Genomic DNA, 24,549 nt, shown 5'->3' on the forward strand with positions numbered 1-24,549 from the left:
AGTTTGATGTGGCGAGTATGTGCTGAATTTGGGCTGTGATTTCACTGATCTTACCTTCCGGTATTCTCACCTGCATAGCTAGCGTGTCTATTTCGAGGCCCAGAAATGTAAGTTGAGACACTGGACCTACTGTTTTATCCTGGGCGATGGGAATACCAAGATGAGTTAGCATTTCTAATGCAGACTGCAAATAGGATTGGCATTGTGTTGTGCCCTGCTGTCCCCCCGTCAGAAAGTCATCAAGGTAATGCATAATCGGTATTGCTGGGATACGCTGACTTATGCACCATTGGAGAAATGAGCTGAAGGTCTCAAAAATAGCACATGATATCGAGCATCCAAATGGTAAGCATTTATCAAAGTAAAATTTACCTTCGAATTGGATACCCAGCAGTTCGAAATCATCCGGGTGCGCTGGTATAATTCTGAATGCTGACTTGATGTCGAACTTTGCAAGCAGTGCTCCCTTTCCCAAGTGTTGCACCATCTGTACAGCTTCGTCGAACTTGGCATAAGAGACTGAACATGCTTGCGGATCTATGTGGTCATTAATTGACCCTCCTTTTGGATAAGACAGATGATGAATTAGACGGAAATCATCGACTTTCTCACCTTGGCATTGTTGTGATTCTGCCTGTTTCTTTGGGATTAGACCTACAGGGGATACTTGCAAGTTAACAAAGGGGATAGTGCTAAACGGTCCTGCCATTCTGTTAAGATCCAGTTCTTTTTTAAGCTTTTGTCTAACGATGTCCCTCCTGTCTTTATGGGTTGCGGATTGTAAATTACCTGCTAGCCGCCTATGGCGTGTACCTTGGAACTCGAGTTGGAAACCAAATGTAAAACCATCGAGCAAATATTGCGCATCCTCTGCGTTTAACTGAGAATAACGACACAACCATGGTGTTAACTTATCTAGTTTGACGGGAGTAGGAGCCAAAGACCTTACCTCTAGTTCCTCTGGTTGACTGCCTTGGGCCATTAAAGCGTGGGCTTGAGCCATTAAAGCGTGAGCTTGAGCTATTGATTGAGAGGGGGGGTCGTGTGACCCCCTGTCCTCGAAAGCAGGTCGACGCCCCGTGAGCTGTTTCGCCGCACTTACTGCATATGTGGGAGTACGCGCAGCTGTACTTTTTACACCCATGAGGTTTGTTGAATGCGTAGCATAGGTTAAGTACAGGGTCTGAAACACTTGAAGCAGTCAGCTGACCGAATGTACCACCTACCTGTTGACGCCCCGACTGCGGGATCATGTATTTTAGCCATAGCTCACCGTCAAGTTTGTCCCATTGTCGTAGAGGGTCTCTAGCCATCCTATGTCGGAATTGCTGGTCGTATAGACACCAGGCATCCGGTCCACATCTAAGTGCCGCTGAACGGATTGTTTCCATGTACGATAATAGGCTTTGCACTATCCGTAGGCTGAAATGTTTGGCCAGGTATATGTTCATGTAAATATGGAAAGCGGATGTCCAACTTCCCAGTGTTATTTTCCTCGTTGGCGCTTTGACATGTTTAAATAGTACCTTACCTGCAGTATCGGTGACCATAGTTAGCGCTTCGCTGTCCTCGGTGCCCGCGTCGTTGGGTAGAAGTGTCCCGATGTCCACATACTCACCTCGCCATACCTTTTCCCTGGTTTGTTGTTTGACGTGTGCATCGATAAACTCTGAGTTGAAGACGAGGGATTCCCCCGACGGACGATTTTCATTGGCTGACGTGTTCGGTAGTGACACGTCACCGTGAGCCTCGATCTGAAAAGGCGGGTTAACCCCACCTGGACCGCACGCATCGAGAGAAAGCGCGGGAATGTCAGCACTGTCAGTGCTACGTTGTTGGCCCCTGTTATTGGCCCCCGATTGCCCCAAGAGCGCCCAGATTTGTTGCAGCTGCTGCGCTACTGATGCGGTTTGATTATTATGCGAAACGTGATCAGTTTGTTTGGGCACGGGCGCAGTGGAAGCCAAAATACCAGATGGTATTGACACACGATTATTTATGGAATATTGCAACTCACCGTCCGCTGTAGCGCTTAGGACGATGGTAATCCCGTTCACCTCTCTTGGGGGTGGGGTGACGACTCGTGCCTGTTTGGCCCCCCTGACCAAGCGATGATTGATGGCGGCTCTTCTTTTCGCGGGCATATCTATCAGATGGATCTATCAGCGGTTTTGATAGGAGTATGACTAAATGCAGCAAAGCTATAAAATAGGTCTATCGGCGGTTGCGAGCAAGGTATGACTAAACGTCAGCGAATGTAGTCTTGAAGGATGAGCGAAAACATAAAACGTAGAAAGCGGAGAGCGGAGAGCGACAATGCGATGTACCACGGATTGACAGCTGAGCGAAAGTGAAGAGTAGAGACGGTTACGTAATGAAAAACCAGTGATTACGTCACCACGAGATGGTTACGTAACTTCCGAGGACACGCGCGTGCGATGACGTAGCAGGAAGTAAGTAAAATTGTAAACATAAGATGATATACCTGCAATAAAAACATTTAGTCGCTAGTACTAAATGTAATTACGTGGACTTGCATTGGCTATTTGCCAGGCGGTTTGTTCCAGCTTGCAATCGTCCAAGGGCTTGGTGTCGCTGATTTCTTGTCAATCTAAGCATGTGGTAGCAATTCAATAACCAATGAATGTTATCCGATCTGGGTGGATTTTTATAGGGCAGGAAATGGGGGAATGCATGTGCATTTCAATTCGCACGGAACTCACATGCATTGGGTTACTATGGCTGTTAACGTGGTGCATTTGGGCGATCAGTTTTATTGTTATCTGCTTTGTTTTTTATCATCAAATTTCATTTTTTTGGTCAAGGTAATGTTAAATTTTATTAACTTTGACAAAATTACCCAGATGTTTACATGACAACTTTTCATGCAATGTTACTTGGAGTGATGTTTCTTTTGTAGTTCAGTATAGCTTTCCTGACAGAATAAACACATATGTGTATTTGCAATACCAAACCTTTATTATATCAAAGCCATAAATCCAATATTTTGGCTGTAATCACACCGTAAAATCTATAGATTTTTCAACAGTTGTTAACCAGCCACTGTCAGCCATCCTTACAATGCATCATACAAATGTAGACAAACCCTTTGTGCATGTGCGAAGGCAGGGAACCGTCACTTCATTTCTTGTGTGAGTTGTATCAACAGGAGACAGTTAGGCTCTGTGACATTCAACTCACAATTTTGGACTTTGTCCAAACGATCTGGGATGTATTTTCTACTTGTATGCAACTTTTATTAAGAGTGTGTTATTTTTTCTTTTTGAGGAACTTGCGTAAGTAGATTTAATTTTGTATTTGGGTGTAGTGAGAATGGTGCCCATGCAAGGCCTTCTACGTTCCATGTAATGTGCAATTGTATTCTTTGGACCCACATTTGTGTTACCTGCAGGGACACCCTATGAACTAGTGACTCAAGGTGTGATTTGTGCATTTCCTTATTGGGTTTGGAGTTTACCAAACTGATAGAACCTTGAGACGCTCATTCACCTCTGTGTTCCCCTATTTGTGAATCACTGAGAATTACGCAAGCTAGCTCTTCTAGCAAGAAGGATAAGAAGAAGAAACCCTAAAAATAAAGTGTTGCTAGGCCAGTTGGGACAGCAGTCTGGCCTTTTCTCATCCGGGTCAGAGGCCAAAACTTAGAGGGTAGAAATCATGCCTCAACCACTTTTTCAGATTCCAGAAGAAAGGTGGTGGCGTCTCATGAAATATCAGAATCTCCTTGTTGCCAGGATTGTCTCCTCACATTGAGGGTCCAAGATTGAGTGGATCCTTTTCTCAGGACTGTTCACTCCAATCTTTTTGCTTTAACATGGAACAATTTTTGACGAAACAGCCCATTAGGATGGAAGCAGTTTTTTATTTTGAATATATGTAGTAAAGCTTCAACTAAAATAACATGATATTGGAATATATTATTCCTAATAAAATAATAATTTCAGATACAGTTCTTCCGATCATTGTATCAAGATTCAATAAAGTTATATTATTGGGTAATTTTTAACCGAATCACAGGTAGATTCCGAGTAAATGTGTGTACATCTGATGGCTGCTCCGCTTAGTTTATGAGACCATACATATGGTAGTCTTAATCTCTGCATATAAAACAATGCCAAGCAGAACAGGAAATACAATTTAAATGGTAAATCATCATGTCTAGTGACTATGTCTATCTCAAATTTGAAATTTGTATTGACCAAGTTCAATTGTTATCACCTCTTTATTTCCCTGAATTCGCCAAAGGGATAATATGTTATTTTTTTCTGCGGAAGACAACGACAATTTTATTGCAAATGTATGGATTGTGTATACGCTGGTGATGTGATTCATTACAATTTGCTTTATAGACAGGGAACATAAATTAACATTGATTTTGAAGGCTTTACAATGGGGTCACTTCATAGGCGGGGTCGCTTTATAAACGGCGATATCCGGTACTTCCCTCCAAGTTGGAACTAGTACATGAACAGGCCATTGTCTACATAGGAGCACACTTTCTTTTCCACAGAGGCATTGTTGCTCCTCCGCTCCATACCAATCTCGCAATCTGGTGGATGTCGTGCCTGGGACTTCCAAAATCCATGACCTGGAAGGAAATATTTACCAATGCACTCCCTTCTTGGTCTCTACTAGACAGGGTCATCAAGAAGATCAAGGAGACAGATGGTACCTTCATTCTGATTGCTCCAGAGTGGCCTACAGACCTTGGTATCCCAGAATCCTCCTACTATTCATGGAATTATCTCTAAAACTCAAACTTCGTCACGACCCTCTGCACCAACCCAGGTCCGACATATTCCATGGCAACCTCCAGTGCCTCCGCCTACACGCCTGGAAGTTATCTCATCTTAAATGTCAGCTCTGAATCTACAGCTGCACCAGTGCTGCACTTTATGGAGAACCTCATCTTCAGGATCATATGTTACAAGATGGAGGAAGTTCTGCCAGTGAGGTAATGTAAACATGGTAGCCAAATTTCTCACCCATGGTAGACTTCAAATGGGCCAAGGAATTTCGTCATGGTACTATCAAGGGTTATGGATGAGCCTTAGCCTTTGTTCTGCAGTATGATGGACTCTCTATAGGCACACATCCAGTTTTAAATTGACTCATGAGATCCTTCCATACTTCCATCTTAAGGACATCAAGACCCATAGCATATTTCCTTAATGGAACCTGTCCATAGTCCTATCTACATTACTAAATGTTCCTTTTGAACCAATGACTGAAGCTACTTTCCTTCAAGTCTTGAGGAAAACAGCTTTTCTTCTAGCCATGGCAACAACGACCAGGGTGTTGGAATTGCATGCCATTGAGTTTTTGTCTCTCACACATGATTGGTTGTCAAGGATCAGTAAACCTTTAGTTAGCTTGATGATCATATTGTTGGCCAGGGCAGGACAGATCATGGGTTAACGGTTGGACTCTCATCATAAGGCTTGAAGTGATCTGTGGTTCTACGGATTTAACAGCATTGGAAGTGTTGTCAAGACTGAAGAGTCCGTCAGAGAACTGGATAAAGATCACCACAGAAAATGGACAAGACAACTAGATACACCAGCAGTGATGTCACAACTACAAGAAATAACGTTATCACAAGGTCAGGTGATGTCATCCAGCCAGAAGTAATCATCATAGAGAGCTGGGAGTGTTGTTGTGTGTAATGTCTATATCACCAATGCACAAGAAAAACAGGTATTATGACTATTTTTTACTTATCCTGTATTACTCCTTAATGCATCTTAAAAGCTACAGCAGCCTGTGTCAGTGAGCTACATGCCTTGGACGTTACGCACTTCAGCTTTGAGCATGGAGCACACGGAGCCGTGCATCTTGGACTTTTTTGCCAAAAATCAATTTCCATGACAGCCAGATAGATCGTTCCTCATCCCTCCCCTGTCTTCGATTGTGGGCGCAGAAGATGAACAGGAGCTCCGTCTACTTCCGGTTAGAGCACTCCGTCCCCACATCAGGCGATCCAAGGAATGCTGTAGACAAAAACGACGCCTCTTCATACCAGTATAGCGCTGCGACCTCGCAAGCAGAAGGCAGCCACAACACACAGCAACTGCGCTCTACTTGCCATCATGGAGGGGTGTTCTGCCGATCAAACACAATCGTCACCAGTCACCATATGCGCGATGTCGCATTGGAGGATGTGCTAGGCATGCACAACTTGGTCTGTTAGAAGTGCCCAACAGGTCACCACTACTACATGTCACTGAACTCGCCTCCAAGTCCAGAGCCGGCCTATCGCCTTCCCCTGGTGTATGCCCGGGACTAGAAAATTTATACCCAACCTGCATACGGCTTGGTACTCCAGTCTAGACCTAACTGAGGGTTATTGTCAGGCTGCGCAGTACCAGGACACAACACATACCTGACTCTTCCCTTCCATGTAATGGTTATCCAGGCTGACCATACAGCCGAAGACGGGCTGAGAGATTTGGTGGTTCCCATACATGGAGTGGTCACCTGGCACCGCCCACACAGCCAAGAATTGGCTGAGGGAATTGGTGGTTCCCATACATGGAATGGTCACCCGGAGCCGACCACACAGCCTAAAGATTGGCTAGGGAACAGAGTCTGGAAATAAAAGATGAAAGTCCACATCTGAAGGTATCCCCTCCACCAATTCCGTCCGATAAAGATGCATTAAGGAGTAATGCAGGATAAGTAAAAAATCTAGTAAAATCCTAGATATTTTTTATATTTGTATACTTATCCTGCGTTACTGCGTATAAAGGGACCCACCCATCGCAGAGCTGCCTCCCAATGATGCCTTCCGTTGTCCGGACTCCAGAGTAATGTGAGGATCCGTGATGACACTTCCTTTGGTCATGTGGGAGCTGCGTGATAGGGTTGGCCTCTCAGCTAGTTGGAACAACTCCTCAAGCAAAGACCTTCACACAGCTCTTTTCTCTGTCAAGAACAAGCAGTAATATGCATTAAAGATGCATTAAGGAGTAATGCAGGATAAGTATACAAATATAACAAATATCTAGGATTTTACTTGTTACCTTCCGTTTCTTTATGTATTTAATGCTTGACTGTCAGCATATATTGGATACAAGATGCCTGATCCAACCCTTCCCTCTAGTGTATTCTGGCTGTACTGTAACAGAGGTAGGGTATTCAAAGTTATTTATAAAAACAATAGTTATCACTGTGTATAATTTCAAGAATACTGTTTCTTTTACCTCAGGAGTAGTTCCCCCCACCTCCCCAATATATCTGCATCTAGCATGTATGATTGTTGAAATAAAGTGACCATTTCCCACCTTCGCACATTCGCAAAGGGTTTTCTCACATTTGATGATGCCATGTGGGATGTCTGACAATGGAATGTGAACAACTGTTGAAAAATCAGGAGATTTTATGGCATTTTTACGGCCAAAATATGGGATTTATGGCTTTGATGTAATAGAGGTAGTATTCTTCGAATTATAAACCATGATAATTTTTGTTTGATATTGTTTTTTTTGTTTTTTTCAGGATTATTTGTGACAGTATTCTTCATAGAGAAGATAGGCAGGAAATACACAATGGCAGTGGAGTTCAGCATCTTCACTGTATTTGTGTTCCTGGTCAACATCTGCACAACTAGGTTTGTAACAAGAAGGGTACTCCGACTAACTCCCCTAGTGGGCGTCACAAGTAGTGTTAGTGACACCAGGGTATACTCCATCTGACTGCTCTAGAGCTCACCACAAATAATGTTAGTGACACCAGGGTATACTCCATCTGACTGCTCTAGAGGGTACCACAAGTAATGTTAGTGACACCAGGGTATACTCCATCTGACTGCTCTAGAGGGTGCCACAAGTAATGTTAGTGACACCAGGGTATACTCCATCTGACTGCTCTAGAGCGCTGCAAGTAATGTTAGTGACACCAGGGTATACTCCATCTGACTGCTCTAGAGGGCGCCGCAAGTAATGTTAGTGACACCAGGGTATACTCCATCTGACTGCTCTAGAGGGCGCCGCAATTAATGTTAGTGACACCAGGGTATACTCCATCTGACTGCTCTAGAGGGTGCCACAAGTAATGTTAGTGACACCAGGGTATACTCCATCTGACTGCTCTAGAGCGCTGCAAGTAATGTTAGTGACACCAGGGTATACTCCATCTGACTGCTCTAGAGCGCTGCAAGTAATGTTAGTGACACCAGGGTATACTCCATCTGACTGCTCTAGAGGGCGCCGCAATTAATGTTAGTGACACCAGGGTATACTCCATCTGACTGCTCTAGAGGGGCTGCACGTGTAATGTAAGCACATATCTTCATAATGATGGTATTATCAGTTTCACAGAATCAGGGCTACCTCAGATCCTCTTCAGGGGTACATCAACATCCATATAGTTTGTTACCGGCCTGTTGTTTCACTATGTCTCTCCTCTTCCACAGGGCATTGCTGACAGTATTCCTGTTTGTGTCCCGCGCCTTCATTGCTGGAGCCTTTCAGGCAGCTTATGTCTATACCCCAGAGGTGAGGTGTCAACACATTGGGGAACTGCTTCCTGTACATCTTACAGCTGTTAACCCTTTTTAAGTAATTAAGGGCTGTATTGTAAACTCTTGTAAACGTCTGTAAATAATTGGGGATGTAATGGTACATATTTTATGTGTAACATGCAAGGGACTATACATATATACATCCCATGGATTTTATGTTATCATTAACTGTTCTTCAAATATTTTCCTGTTCTTGAGTTTGAATCCTTAAACATTGAAAGACATTTTGCTGCCACTTTTGCCAGTCGGGCCTTATGAACAGTTGAAAAATATTTTAAATTCATACTTTTCAGAAATTATTATTGACAGTATGTTGATGTTTCTCTTACTTTTCATAAATTGAAATGTGCAATAGCATCTCAATTATTGAAACAGATACACATTGCCTTTTTACACATTGCCTTTTTCGTTTTTGAAGGCAATAACTGAGAGCATGTTGTTGTCACAAAAGACTTGTGTAGCACGTATGAAAGTGATAAGGCACTGATGCCGAGGAAATCTGTATAGGGACAAACAACAGAACTCTCGACCAGTGCATACAGCACAGGTATTAAAGTCCGGCTACCATTCTTCGTTTACAAAAAATGTGTTGCCACCATGTGTTGTATTATAAAGTGCGAAAGTCAGTTAATAAGTTTGATTAAACACTTTCACTTAGTTTTTATGATGTTTAGAACAAGAACATGAAAATGAATTAAAATCTACTGATGGTATGTTGGTACAGTGTATGGAACAATGTCTAGTATGCGCGCTATGATCTTACTGGAATATTGCTGACATCATTGTAAAACCCTACTCACTCCCTCTGGTGGTATGTCGGTACAGTGTATGGAACAATGTCTAGTATGCGTGCTATGATCGTGCGGGAATATTGCTGACATCATTGTAAAACCCTACTCACTCCCTCTTGTGGTATGAGGGTACAGTGTATGGAACAATGTCTAGTATGCGTGCTATGATCTTGCGGGAGTATCCAAATTGTGTGGATCGATGCTCTTGATATCAATCACTCCATATATGCATGAAAAATCTTTGTCACTGGTCATTATGTATGTCCATGAAGTGCCATATGTTTAATATAGGTAGTGATTCCCTGCTTAAAATGTTCAGAATAACACGATTTAACCAAAACCATTTATCTTAATCTGAAATTTATCATACACAAGGACAATATCCATTGATGTAATTTGATTGGGTGCCTTAGGTCATGTGCTTTAATTTGACTAATCACAAGGGAACTAGTGGCAGATTACATCAAACATTATGTCTTTAGAAACCAATTTCTATCCAATAAAATCGCATGTTAGAACTTAGGGGAGGTTACTGTAAAATTATTCATGTTCAGAGCTTGATAACGATATCAAACATCAAACAATTCGTTGCATGTGTTATTCATACAAAGCTTCGAAAATGGAGGTATTTCACAGTATTTTCTCATGTTACTGAGCGGACAGCCATATTTATTGGGAAATGGGTGATGACAGATAATATTTAAAATTCTCTTTAAAATAATTTTCCAATTACCTAAACAGTGAAAATAAAAAAGAAATAGGTGAGTGGATGTTATGAAATCTTACATTTGCTGAAAATCACCTCAATTTTCACTTCGTTAGCGCTAAATCAGAATGTTATGAATGTGTTAGCTTACGGATTCTTTTAAAAACAAACTTAATTAAGTTGTAAATGCATTATTTAAATAATGTGATAAACATAACTTTCAGATTCATAAATAGTAGGATAAGACCTTTCAAATTGTGTATAACATGTTGTAGCAAAGATAAATGTAGGCCTCATCTATCACCCCAGTGTCTCTGGGAGCTTGGTGTCACAGCAGTAAAAGCTTCTGGTTGACTGGTGTTAAAAGAGCTGAGATATGATATATAGATACAGAAACACACCAGGATTATAACGCCCATAATGGCCATGAGAACCAAAGTGTAACTAATAAGTATTCCTGATCATAAAGGAGTTCAAGTTTCCTCCAGGGATAGAAAGAACACATTCAGTATGGCATCAGGCAGGTGTCTTTCATGTCCTGTTGTATGAGTGAGTAGTCCGTGATGTATAATTATACATTCACCTTTGAAAACAAATATTGCTTAGGATGGGCATCTTCTCAAACATTTGAAAACAGTTAAAACTACGGTAATAATGATGGCACCGAGATATAGATTAAACAATCTACAATTAAGCAATCTTTGTTGACTTCCTATTTGCAGTATGTGCACCAGACAGTAAGGCCGTATCATGACTAAATGTTTCACACACTATGTAAATTAAGATAAAATTAATGCTTGAACCAATGTGTTTTTCATTTTTTATTGATTTAGAGTTTGGCCTGTTTTGGACAGTTACTTTTTTTAAGTTAATGCATTAAGTGTGAGGTCAGGTGTCAAGTGATTCAGTGAGTAGAACTTGAAGTGACTCTAACACAAATGAAATGGACTGATGATAATACCTTATCTGCTACAATGATATGTATTGATGTTATTAGGAACAGTGTAAATATGATAAGCTAAATTATGCACCAATTGAATGAACTTTAATGATTCTGTTATCTCAATATCTAGGCATTGAGGCATTTATGGAAGCATATTAATACTGGCAGCTGTCTTCTCAAGGAATTTATAATCCTTCTCTGTTGTTATTGCTATAGTATGCTATGTGCAGATTTTGCAATGCCTTAGTAGTTCTGCAGATGCCCTATTGTTTGCAGCCCCATAGATGGAGGTGTTTGAGGGCTTTCTGGCATATTAACTGGGCTGTCACCAGCCCTCATATCTACACTGGGAGTAAGGTTTTCACATAAGTAATGCATCTGTTTTTGCTATTGTATTTAATGAAGCGCTTTTCTAGTTTTGAAGAGTGAAAATTCTTCCATGCCAGGCCTAAGGAAATGCATGTTTGTTTCAGGTGTACCCTACATCTATGAGAGCCGTGGGAATAGGTTCCTGTAGTGGCATGGCCCGAGTAGGTGCTATAGTAACACCCTTCATAGCACAGGTAGGCACAGTCTCACATTCAGCCTCAACCACTGACAGTTTGTATTCATACTTAACAAATTTTAAATTATGGTGCCATTATTGTTAGTTCATCTTATCAGAGGCCATCTGAGCCTTAGCTAAACCCTAGAACTTGTGATGTGGCAGGACCAGCATTCAGTACATCTTGTGAGATGGTAGAAGAAGCATTTAGTACATCTTGTGAGATGGTAGAAGAAGCATTCAGTACATCTTGTGAGGTGGTAGAACCAGCATTCAGTACATCTTGTGAGATGGTAGAACCAGCATTCAGTACATCTTGTGAGATGGTACAACCAGCATTCAGTACATCTTGTGAGATGGTAGAACCAGCATTCAGTACTTCTTGTGAGATGATAGGACAAGCATTCAGTAGATCTTGTGATGTGGTGGACTATCATTCAGTACATCTTGTGAGGCGGTAGGACCAGCATTCAAGACATCTTGTGAGGTGGTAGAACCAGCATTCAATACATCGTGTGAGGTGGTAGGACCATCATACAGTACATCTTGTGAGATGGTAGGAGCAACATTCAGTACTTCTTGTGAAGTGGTAGGACCAGCATTCAGTATATCTTGTGAAGTGGTGGGACAAGTATTCATTACATCTTGTGAAGTGGTGGGACCAGTATTCAGTACTTCTTGTAAAGTGGTAGGACCAGCATTCAGTACATCTTGTGAAGTGGTAGGACCAGCATTCAGTACATCTTGTGAGATGATAGAAGAATCATTCAGTACATTTTGTGAGATAGTAGAAGAAGCATTCAGTACATCTTGTGAGATGGTAGAACCAGCATTCAGTACATCTTGTGAGATGGTAGGAGCAACATTCAGTACTTCTTGTGAAGTGGTAGGACCAGCATTCAGTATATCTTGTGAAGTGGTGGGACAAGTATTCATTACATCTTGTGAAGTGGTGGGACCAGTATTCAGTACTTCTTGTAAAGTGGTAGGACCAGCATTCAGTACATCTTGTGAAGTGGTAGGACCAGCATTCAGTACATCTTGTGAGATGATAGAAGAATCATTCAGTACATCTTGTGAGATGTTAGAACCAGCATTCAGTACATCTTGTAATGATGGTAGGACCAGCATTCAAGACATCTTGTGAAGTGGTAGTACCAGCATTCAAGACATCATGTGAAGTGGTAGAAGCAGCATTCAGTACTTCTTGTGAGATGTTAGAACCAGCATTCAGTACTTCTTGTGAAGTGGTAGGAGCAGCATTCAGTACATCTTGTGAAGTGGTAGGACCAGGATTCAGTACATCTTGTGAGGTGGTAGGACCAGCATTCAAGACATCTTGTGAGGTGGTAGGACCAGCATTCAGTACATCTTGTTGGGTGGTAGAACCAGCATTCAATACATCGTGTGAGGTGGTAGGACCAGCATTCAAGACATCTTGTGAGGTGGTAGGACCAGCATTCAGTACATCTTGTTGGGTGGTAGGACCAGGATTCAGTACATCTTGTGAGGTGGTAGGACCAGCATTCAAGACATCTTGTGAGATGGTAGAAGCAGCATTCAGTACATCTTGTGGGGTGGTAGAAGCAGCATTCAGTACATCTTGTGATGTGGTAGAAGCAGCATTCAGTACATCTTGTGAAGTGGTAGGAGCAGCATTCAGTACATCTTGTGAAGTGGTAGGACCAGCATTCAGTACATCTTGTGAAGTGGTAGGACCAGCATTCAGTACATCTTGTTGGGTGGTAGGACCAGGATTCAGTACATCTTGTGAGGTGGTAGGACCAGCATTCAAGACATCTTGTGAGATGGTAGAAGCAGCATTCAGTAGATCTTGTGAGGTTGTAGAAGCAGCATTCAGTACATCTTGTGAGGTGGTAGGACCAGCATTCAGTACATCTTGTGATGTGGTACGACCAGCATTCAGTACATCTTGTGAGGTGGTAGAAGCAGCATTCAGTACATCTTGTGATGTGGTAGGACCAGCATTCAGTACATCTTGTAAGATGGTAGAAGCAGCATTCAGTAGATCTTTTGAGGTGGTAGGACCAGCATTCAGTACATCTTGTGAGATGGTAGAAGCAGCATTCAGTAGATCGTTTGAGGTGGTAGAAGCAGCATTCAGTACATCTTGTGAGATGATAGGACCAGCATTCAGTACATCTTGTGAGGTGGTAGGACCAGCATTCAGAACATCTTGTGAGGTGGTAGGACTAGCATTCAGTACATCTTGTGAAGTAGTAGGACCAGCATTCAGAACATCTTGTGAGGTGGTAGGACTAGCATTCAGTACATCTTGTGAAGTGGTAGGACCAGCATTCAGTACATCTTGTGAGGTGATAGGACCAGCATCAGAACATCTTGTGAGGTGGTAGAAGCAGCATTCAGTACATCTTGTGAGGTGGTAGAAGCAGCATTCAGAACATCTTGTGAGATGATAGGACCAGCATTCAGTACGTCTTGTGATGTGGTAGAAGCAGCATTCAGTACATCTTGTGAGGTGGTAGGACCAGCATTCAGAACATCTTGTGAGGTGGTAGGACTAGCATTCAGTACATCTTGTGAAGTGGTAGGACCAGCATTCAGTACATCTTGTGAGGAGGTAGGACCAGCATCAGTACATCTTTTGATGTGGCAGGATCAGCATTCAGTACATCTTGTGATGTGGTAGGACCAGCATTCAGTACATCTTGTGAGGTGGTAGAAGCAGCATTCAGTACATCTTGTGAGGTGTTAGGACCAGCAGTCAGTACATCTTGTGATGTGGTAGAACCAGCATTCAGTACGTCTTGTGAGGTGGTAGAAGCAGCATTCAGTACATCTTGTGAAGTGGTAGGACCAGCATTCAGTACATCTTGTGAGGTGGTAGGACTAGCATTCAGTACATCTTGTGAAGTGGTAGGACCAGCATTCAGTACATCTTGTGAGGTGGTAGGACCAGCATTCAGTACATCTTGTGAGGTGGTAGAAGCAGCATTCAGTACATCTTGTGAGGTGTTAGGACCAGCAGTCAGTACATCTTGTGATGTGGTAGAACCAGCATTCAGTACATCTTGTGAGGTGGTAGAAGCAGCATTCAGTACATCTTGTGAGATGCTAGGACCAGCATTCAGTACGTCTTGTGAGGTGGTAGAAGCAGCATTCAGTACATCTTGTGAAGTGGTAGGACCAGCATTCAGTACATCTTGTGAGGTGGTAGGACTAGCATTCAGTACATCTTGTGAGGTGGTAGAAGCAGTATTCAGTACAACTTGTGAGGTGGTAGGACCAGCATTCAGAACATCTTGTGAGGTGGTAGGACTAGCATTCAGTACATCTTGTGAAGTGGTAGGACCAGCATTCAGTACATCTTGTGAGGTGGTAGGACCAGCATCAGTACATCTTTTGATGTGGCAGGACAAGCATTCAGTACATCTTGTGAGGTGGTAGAAGCAGTATTCAGTACAACTTGTGAGGTGGTAGGACCAGCATTCAGAACATCTTGTGAGGTGGTAGGACTAGCATTCAGTACATCTTGTGAAGTAGTAGGACCAGCATTCAGTACATCTTGTGAGGTGGTAGGACCAGCATCAGTACATCTTTTGATGTGGCAGGATCAGCATTCAGTACATCTTGTGATGTGGTAGGACCAGCATTCAGTACATCTTGTGAGGTGGTAGAAGCAGCATTCAGTACATCTTGTGAGATGCTAGGACTAGCATTCAGTACATCTTGTGAAGTAGTAGGACCAGCATTCAGTACATCTTGTGAGGTGGTAGGACCAGCATCAGTACATCTTTTGATGTGGCAGGATCAGCATTCAGTACATCTTGTGATGTGGTAGGACCAGCATTCAGTACATCTTGTGAGGTGGTAGGACCAGCATTCAGTACATCTTGTGAGGTGGTAGAAGCAGCATTCAAGACATCTTGTGAAGTGGAAGAAGCAGCATACAAAACATCTTGTGAGGTGGTAGGACCAGCATGAAGTACATCTTGTGATGTGGTAGACCCAGCATTCAGTACATCTTGTGAGGTGATAGGACCAGCATTCAGTACATCTTGTGAGATGGTAGGACCAGCATTCAGTACATCCTGTGAGATGGTAGGACCAGCATTCAGTACATCTTGTGAGATGGTAGGACCAGCATCTCATCAGTTTGTTGGAGCAACCTGAGAAGCCTCTAGAGAAGGCACCAACACAGGGAACAGAGACAACCACAGAAGCCTCGAGAAACGGCACCAACACAGGGAACATAGATGACCACAGCAACCTGAGAAGCCTCAAGAAAAGGCACCATCACAGGGAACAGAGACGACCACAGCGACCTAAGAAGCCTCAAGAAAAGGCACCAACACAGGGAACATAGATGACCACAGCGCCTTGAAAAGCCTCAAGAGAAGGCACCAGCACAGGGAACAGAGACGACCACAGCGACCTGAGAAGCCTCGAGAGAAGGCACCAACACAGGAAACAGAGACAACCCCAGCGCCCTGAGAAGCCTCAAGAGAAGGCACCAGCACAGGGAACAGAGATGACCACAGCAACCTGAGAAGCCTCGAGAGAAGGCACCAACACGGGGCAAAACAGCAACAAATAGAGGCAGCCATACAACGATCAACACAGACGAGGAACAAGGAATGGTGGAACCTAAAGGTTGTGGTCTGGACAGAGAATTGCAGCACCAGAGCAGTTGAACCTCTATCGTATATACCATGGGACTTTACGCTGAAGTTGATACAAGTTCAGTTAAGGAAACTCACATTTTCATACATTTTCTCGGAAAAATGACTGTAGTCAATTGCCATCAGGCTTAGAACTTATAAACTTTATTAACGTGGGACAGGAAATCCGTAATTCCTCATGGTTCTCTAATTTTGGGGCATCTTGACTATTGCAGAAATACGATAATGAAGTACAGGTTTGTTATTAGTTTTTTTATGTTTTTTATGTGGCTGATTTTTTTTAAGTAAAGTGATTCAAACAGTCACAACGTGAACTTAAATTTGGTTTGAAAAGCAACACTTTTGATAAAATATATGTTCCACCATTTAGCAAAACCCTAATTGCTGAGATGGTAAAATCTACATCATATGATTTTTCAGGATGAAGAACTTTTTTCCAGTTATTTGTATCTTCAGCACCAAAACTTAGTATGGATGTAGCAAACTATATGCATAGGATAAAACATTTGATTGGATATCAGCTGAGTTTGATAATTATGGCGATGGAAAACATCTAGTTAAGCGTCTCCCAGAACATGTTTATTCAGTAGGAAAGTTAAATCATTGTCTTACAGGTTACATGTGCATTCATATAGATCTGTTTTGTCACTTTTATGTTTGTATTATAATAATATTGCCAACATTTTATATGTTAGTTGTAATCATGTAATGATTGGAATTTGGATATCCTCTACTTTTGACTGTATATTACATATGCAGTTATCTTTTCTACTGGCCTGAACATTCTGAACTGACGTGTGAGTAGCAGTGTTCAAACTGCAGCCTGAATTAAGGAATTCAGGTCAGTTACCATGCTGCATATTGTCAGCAATGCATGGTGAATACCAAAACAGCATCTTTCCATGTCACTGAATAAAGGTGAATGAAATAATCATGAAATATGTAATATCCTTTACAGGTTTTACTTAAGCATTCTGCTTATGCTACAATCTCTATATATGGAGGAATGTGTCTGCTGGCTACCATTGCCTCCATTTTGCTGCCTATAGAGACCAAGGGTAGAGAGATGACGGTAAGTCTAGATTGAGTGTTAATGTGTTTGCCATCACTGTTCAGTTAGTGGCCAAGGGTAGAGAGATGACAGTAAGTCTAGATGGTATGTGAGTGTGTGTTTGCCATCACTGTTCAGTCAGTGGAGGCCAAGGGTAGAGAGATGACAGTAAGTCTAGATGGAGTGTGAATGTGTGTTTGCCATCACTGTTCAGTCAGTGGAGGCCAAGGGTAGAGAGATGACGTTAAGTCTAGATGGAATGTTAGTGTGTGTTTGCCATCACTGTTCAGTCAGTGGAGGCCAAGGGTAGAGGGAGGACGGTAAGTCTAGATGGAGTGTGAGTGTGTGTTTGCCATCACTGTTCAGTCAGTGGGGGCCAAGGGTAGAGAGATGACAGTAAGTCTAGATGGTATGTTAGTGTGTGTTTGCCATCACTGTTCAGTCAGTGGAGGCCAAGGGTAGAGAGATGACAGTAAGTCTAGATGGTATGTTAGTGTGTGTTTGCCATCACTGTTCAGTCAGTGGGGGCCAAGGGTAGAGAGATGACAGTAGGTCTGGATGAAGTGTAAGTGTGTGTTTGCCATCACTGTTCAGTCAGTAGAGGCCAAGGGTAGAGGGATGACAGTAAGTCTAGATGGAATGTTAGTGTGTTTGCCATCACTGTTCAGTCAGTAGAGGCCAAGGGTAGAGGGATGTTGGTAAGTCTAGATGGAATGTTAGTGTGTTTGCCATCACTGTTCAGTCAGTGGAGGCCGAGGGTAGAGAGATGACAGTAAGTCTGGATGGAGTGTGAGTGTGTGTTTGCCATCACTGTTCAGTCAGTGGAGGCCAAGGGTAGAGAGATGACAGTAAGTCTGGATGGAGTGTGAGTGTGTGTTTGCCATCACTGTTCAGTCAGTGGAGGCCAAGGGTAGAGGGATGATGGTAAGTCTGGATGGAATGTTAGTGTGTTTGCCATCACTGTTCAGTCAGTGGAGGCCAAGGGTAGAGAGATGACAGTAAGTCTAGATGGTATGTTAGTGTGTGTTTGCCATCACTGTTCAGTCAGTGGAGGCCAAGGGTAGAGGGATGACGGTAGGTCTAGATGGAATGTTAGTGTGTTTGCCATCACTGTTCAGTCAGTGGAGGCCAAGGGTAGAGGGAGGACGGTAAGTCTAGATGGAATGTTAGTGTTTGCCATCACTGATCAGTCAGTGGAGGCCAAGGGTAGAGGGATGACGGTAAGTCTAGATGGAATGTTAGTGTGTTTGCCATCACTGTTCAGTCAGTGGAAGCCAAGGGTAGAGAGATGATGGTAAGTCTAGATGGAGTGTAAGTGTGTGTTTGCCATCACTGTTCAGTCAGTGGAGGCCAAGGGTAGAGGGATGATGGTAAGTCTGGTTGGAATGTTAGTGTGTTTGCCATCACTGTTCAGTCAGTGGAGGCCAAGGGTAGAGAGATGACAGTAAGTCTAGATGGTATGTTAGTGTGTGTTTGCCATCACTGTTCAGTCAGTGGAGGCCAAGGGTAGAGGGATGACGGTAGGTCTAGATGGAATGTTAGTGTGTGTTTGCCATCACTGTTCAGTCAGTGGGGGCCAAGGGTAGAGAGATGACAGTAGGTCTGGATGAAGTGTAAGTGTGTGTTTGCCATCACTGTTCAGTCAGTGGAGGCCAAGGGTAGAGAGATGATGGTAAGTCTAGATGGAATGTTAATATGTTTGTCATCACTGTTCAGTCAGTGGAGGCCAAGGGTAGAGAGATGACAGTAAGTCTGGATGGAGTGTGAGTGTGTGTTTGCCATCACTGTTCAGTCAGTGGAGGCCAAGGGTAGAGAGATGATGGTAAGTCTAGATGGAGTGTGAATGTGTGTTTGCCATCACTGATCAGTCAGTGGAGGCCAAGGGTAGAGAGATGACGGTAAGTCTGGATGGAGTGTGAGTGTGTGTTTGCCATCACTGTTCAGTCAGTGGAGGCCAAGGGTAGAGAGAAGACAGTAAGTCTGGATGGAGTGTGAGTGTGTGTTTGCCATTATTGTTCAGTCAGTGCTCATTTTTTGCTCAATTTGGATCAGTAGTAACCAATACACATAGATGAAAAATGATCCCCTTAAACTAGGAAATGTTGTAATGCTGCTTCCCTGTACAGTCCTATGTGAAGTAGATGTCCTCCTAGCCTGTATTTGGTGATGTTATGTTTCAGGATGTGAGTTCTGAAGTAAGTGCACCTAAGTGAAGAGGTGTGTCAGCATAAAACAGAATAGATCTTTTTAACATCAGCAGGACTTGAGAGCCAATGAAGATCATTAAGAAAGTTGGGTGTTTTATTTTATTAATTTGAAGTATTAATATATAACATGTTCTGTTTAATGTTTTGTGCATATATATTGTCACTGCATTTTATTAATTTAATTTATTAATAGATAACATGATCTGTTTAAAGGTTAGTGCATTTATATCATCATTTTATTTTGTCTCCTTTAGGAAACAGTGTGGATAAAAAAATTGTTGTAAGAAATAATCAATTACATGAATATTATGAGATTTTCATGAAAAGAATAAAAAAAATCCCATGTCAAGTCAATCCTATGTTTGTCAAGTCAAGTCTTCTACCAAATCGGGTACTGTTTGACATCATAATATGAAAAACAAGAGCATTTTTTGCTTGTACATGTGAAAACAAATAAAGGGCCCCAGACCTATGTCCCAGGATTGCCAATTGAATACTCTTCCCTAACTCTTTGCCCTGTAGTTGTGTTGTGTGACACCCTTCCCACCATGGCCTCTCTCACCTTGTGGCCCACACTCACCCTCTCACCTTGTAGCCCACACTCACCCACTCACCTTGTGGCCCACACTCACCCTCTCACCTTGTAGCCCACACTCACCCTCTCACCTTGTAGCCCACACTCACCCTCTCACCTTGTAGCCCACACTAACCCTCTCACCTTGTAGCCCACACTCACCCTCTCACCTTGTAGCCCACACTCACCCTCTCACCTTGTGGCCCACACTCACCCACTCACCTTGTGGCCCACACTCACCCTCTCACCTTGTAGCCCACACTCACCCTCTCACCTTGTGGCCCACACTCACCCACTCACCTTGTGGCCCACACTCACCCACTCACCTTGTAGCCCACACTCACCCTCTCACCTTGTAGCCCACACTCACCCTCTCACCTTGTAGCCCACACTCACCCTCTCACCTTGTGGCCCACACTCACCCACTCACCTTGTGGCCCACACTCACCCTCTCACTTTGTGGCCCACACTTACCCACTCACCTTGTAGCCCACACTCACCCTCTCACCTTGTGGCCCACACTCACCCACTCACCTTGTGGCCCACACTCACCCTCTCACTTTGTGGCCCACACTTACCCACTCACCTTGTAGCCCACACTCACCCTCTCACCTTGTGGCCCACACTCACCCACTCACCTTGTGGCCCACACTCACCCTCTCACCTTGTAGCCCACACTAACCCACTCACCTTGTAGCCCACACTCACCTACTTACCTTGCGGCCCACACTCACCCATTTACCTTGTAGCCGACACTCACCCACTTACCTTGTAGCCCACACTCATCCACTCACCTTGCGGCCCACACTCACCCACTTACCTTGCGGCCCACACTCACCCATTTACCTTGTAGCCGACACTCACCCACTTACCTTGTATCCCACACTCATCCACTCACCTTGCGGCCCACACTCACCCATTTACCTTGTAGCCGACACTCACCCACTTACCTTGTATCCCACACTCACCTTGTGGCCGACACTCACCCACTTACCTTGTATCCCACACTCACCTTGTGGCCGACACTTACCCACTTACCTTGTATCCCACACTCACCTTGTGGCCGACACTTACCCACTTACCTTGTAGCCCACACTCACCCACTCACCTTGGATTATGTTCAACATACCAAGCAGATGGTTAATACCTACCAGTAAAGTATTGTCAATTGTTAACTTAATTAGGCAACTTGTTCCTTAAGTATATGCACCAAGTTATTAGTGCATCTTTTGAATATGTTTGTCTGCTTGCCAGACTGTTCATACAATAAGATGTTTTGCAAGTGGAAAGCTGCATGTAATTGTCAACAGCTCTATCCTATACTTATCGGTGCCATGTGCAAGAGGGAAATTCCATTGTGATACAGCTGATGGTGACATTTAAGCATATGCTTCAATAGGACCTGGGCCCCATTCTACAAAGAAGATCTTTGTGCTAATATGATTGTAACTCTAACATGATCATACTGTAGCATAGGCTTCCGATTATCGTAGCGTTAAGAAGGCTAATGGGTGCTGGTATTCTTTCGCACTGCCTGAGTTAACAATCATATCACAATGTTGACAATGTCCATGCATGACAATGATGTGTAATGACACAATGTTTCATCAACAGCATAATGTTACATAATGACACAATCTTACAGAAGCAGGATTATGATAAATAAATGACAATGTTACAAACATGAACAATGTTACATGAAACAATGTTACAAAAATGAAACAATGGTACATATATGAAACAATGTTAATACATGAAACAATGGTACATATATGAAACAATGTTTCATTCATGAAACAATGTTAATACATGAAACAATGGTACATATATGAAACAATGTTACATTCATGAAACAATGTTACATACATGAAACAATGTTGATATATGAAGCAATGTTACATACATGAAGCAATGTTATATACATGAAACAATGTTACATACATGAAGCAATGTTACATACATGAACAATGTTACATACATGAAACTATTGTTATCTTCTTGTGCATGTGCCATGTTGCAGCTTTGACTTGGAAATAGGAATTTCTTAGGGAATGGTTTAGAAATGGAGGTGATTTTAATGAGTTTTATCTGTTGTGTAATAGTTATGAGATACATGTTACCTGGATATTTAGAGGATGAATTATGTACAACTCAATGATGGACTTAGTATGATCGTATAATGTTGTAGAAATAATTTAGGAACCCGACTTTGCTACAGGATTGCCATTACTTCTCAAGTCTCCCTGCATACAGCACCTTGCCTTGTATTGACATGGAGATTTACCTTTGTCAGCCATGGTGTATGTGAGACCTCACTGGCTAGATGGTCCTAGTTCCTCCAACATGTTCTAGTGAGTGCAACACAATGCCCACAGTTGCAAATGTCCATCAGTGATGTGTATGTATAACTTAGAGGAATTGTTATATTTGTTGTAATTAATGTGTACAATATACATTTTAGGGTTAAATACTAAGTTACTTCCAAGATATTTTTGAAATTTGATATGTAAATAAGTGGTATGTGCAATAAGATATGTTATTTTATTTAGCTTTATATTGATGTTGAGGCTGACAATGACCTTTATGCATGGACACATTGTACTTTATTTCCACATCTCTGAGCTATAAACCCCTATGGATTATCTGTCCCAAGTGAATTCATTTTGTAAGTTCTTATCGAGGAATTTCAACATAATTCACTAGGATTATCCATGATTTTCTATAGCTCATGTTGAAACAACATCACTTAAAACTTTCTGTGAGGTCATGAACAATGGCTGACATCATCTTCAGTTGTTTGCGACTGTGCATTAATATGCTTTGTCATGTTGCTGTTGGCCTGGAACAGTGGATCAATTGCTACACACTAGCTAATCAGTATGAAGCAAAACAAATATGCTCAGTGATTACTAGTATTACTGAAAATATATTTTCACCTGTATCAGTGCCCCTGTTCAAATCTCACTTTATTTTGAAAACAAAATGCAAAATATTTTCTCTTTGCAAATATTCTCTTTTGAGATAACTGTGCAGCCATGCTTTTTTTCTTGCATTTGCTACATAACAATTAATCCTGATTGATGTATACACACATGTAATGGAACTTACGGAGTTATGCCCCTTTGAACACAGTCCTCCTTACTTGGTAGCCAGCACGTGTGCATATCCTGGGAGAACCAAGTGGTAACAAAGACAAGAAAACCTTCCTGGCTGTTGAGCCAGGTGAATGCAGGACTCATATAGATGTTCCCAGGATGTTCAAGATGAGTCGGGTATTGGTTAGTGCATAAGGTACAGGTTCGTTTTACTGCAGCTGAACTCAAAACATGTTTCTTCAAGTCAGTTCACTGCCCCACAGATTGACATCACCCAAAATTATATTTGCAATAGTACTCTTGAACTAAGAAATCCCCATAGCTGAGAAATTCATGAAGATAATGAAAATTTAAACTTGAAGCCTTATTCACCATTTTTTTACAAACACTTTCTAATATGCATTCTAGGACAATGCATATACTGTAGCTACATCAATGAAAAGTTACTTTATTTTTTTTTGTATAACCACGGACGTATATACATATATATTCTATATACGTCTTTGGTATAACATTTGTGCATGTAGAACAAAAATATGAATTGCTACCAACTTTTCAATTTGACCCCAAAGTCTGTTATTGCCAGGTGTGAAAAAAACATAGCAGTAGGAAACTCATCGTTCAGTTGATGGGGCAAGGTCATGCCTGGTACACATGCTGTCAGATTCACTGTAGTCATGGCGACGCATACTGAAGAAGTGATCCCTAAAAGTATACAACTGATTTCTGTGGTCGCGCTGATGGGCCAAGGTGATGCCTAGGATAGAATAGCAGTCGGTATACCAGTACATTGGGGACTATTGGTGGGTCATTGTTTGTTCCATCATTAAAGCATGCCAATGTAGATCTTGTATTTGGGAAATTGCCATTTTGTATTAAAATACGAGGTATATAGTTTTCTACTCATGCAAGTATTTTTACCAGAATTAATACATTTGAAAATTGCAAGTAAATGAACAATTCTTGGCAAAAAATATACACATAAACATGTTATTTTTTTCATGTGTTTCTGTTCTTTTGTATTTCATAGTTTATTTTTTCATTGTCTGGTGTGTTTAGTATAAATAACTAGCCATCATGTATGGGAGACTTGGTGCTGGACCAAGACTGTCAACATTACAGCTTCCAGATGGTTGCATTGAAGTAATCTTCAGTTGTTCTGATAGTAGATTATATATTGATATGAATCCTCAGTTCATTTGCAAAATATGATTTTTGAAAATGTGTTTGGTGATGAGGATTACTATTTGTGTAGATTCTCCTGTTGTCAGAGAGCTGTTTCTCTGGTACATATCGCCATGTCTACATATCATGTTAATGCAGGAATGTATTTTACACACATTACTGTATGAAAATTACAAGATCTGATTTTTCATTAGATAACCAACAGCCTATCATTACAGTCTTAATACAATCTTAGTTGTCTTCAAGC

The 24,549-nt window shown here is 42.1% G+C and overlaps 1 protein-coding gene across 1 annotated transcript in view; it reads left to right on the forward strand.

Annotated features, from left to right (window-relative positions):
• LOC124121193 (synaptic vesicle 2-related protein-like) overlaps positions 1-20,302 on the forward strand; it is a 135,570-nt gene extending 115,268 nt beyond the window's left edge. The window contains exons 13-17 of the mRNA XM_046484177.2: positions 7,519-7,630; positions 8,435-8,516; positions 11,456-11,545; positions 17,149-17,262; positions 19,422-20,302. Of these exons, the coding sequence (XP_046340133.2) occupies positions 7,519-7,630; positions 8,435-8,516; positions 11,456-11,545; positions 17,149-17,262; positions 19,422-19,454 (431 nt within the window). The 3' untranslated portion in view covers positions 19,455-20,302. The remainder of the gene's footprint in view (positions 1-7,518; positions 7,631-8,434; positions 8,517-11,455; positions 11,546-17,148; positions 17,263-19,421) is intronic.
• Positions 20,303-24,549: the final 4,247 nt, after the last annotated feature.

Source organism: Haliotis rufescens, unplaced genomic scaffold, assembly GCF_023055435.1.
Source record: "Haliotis rufescens isolate VD_foot unplaced genomic scaffold, xgHalRufe1.0.p SCAF_15, whole genome shotgun sequence".
Lineage (NCBI taxonomy): Eukaryota > Metazoa > Mollusca > Gastropoda > Lepetellida > Haliotidae > Haliotis > Haliotis rufescens.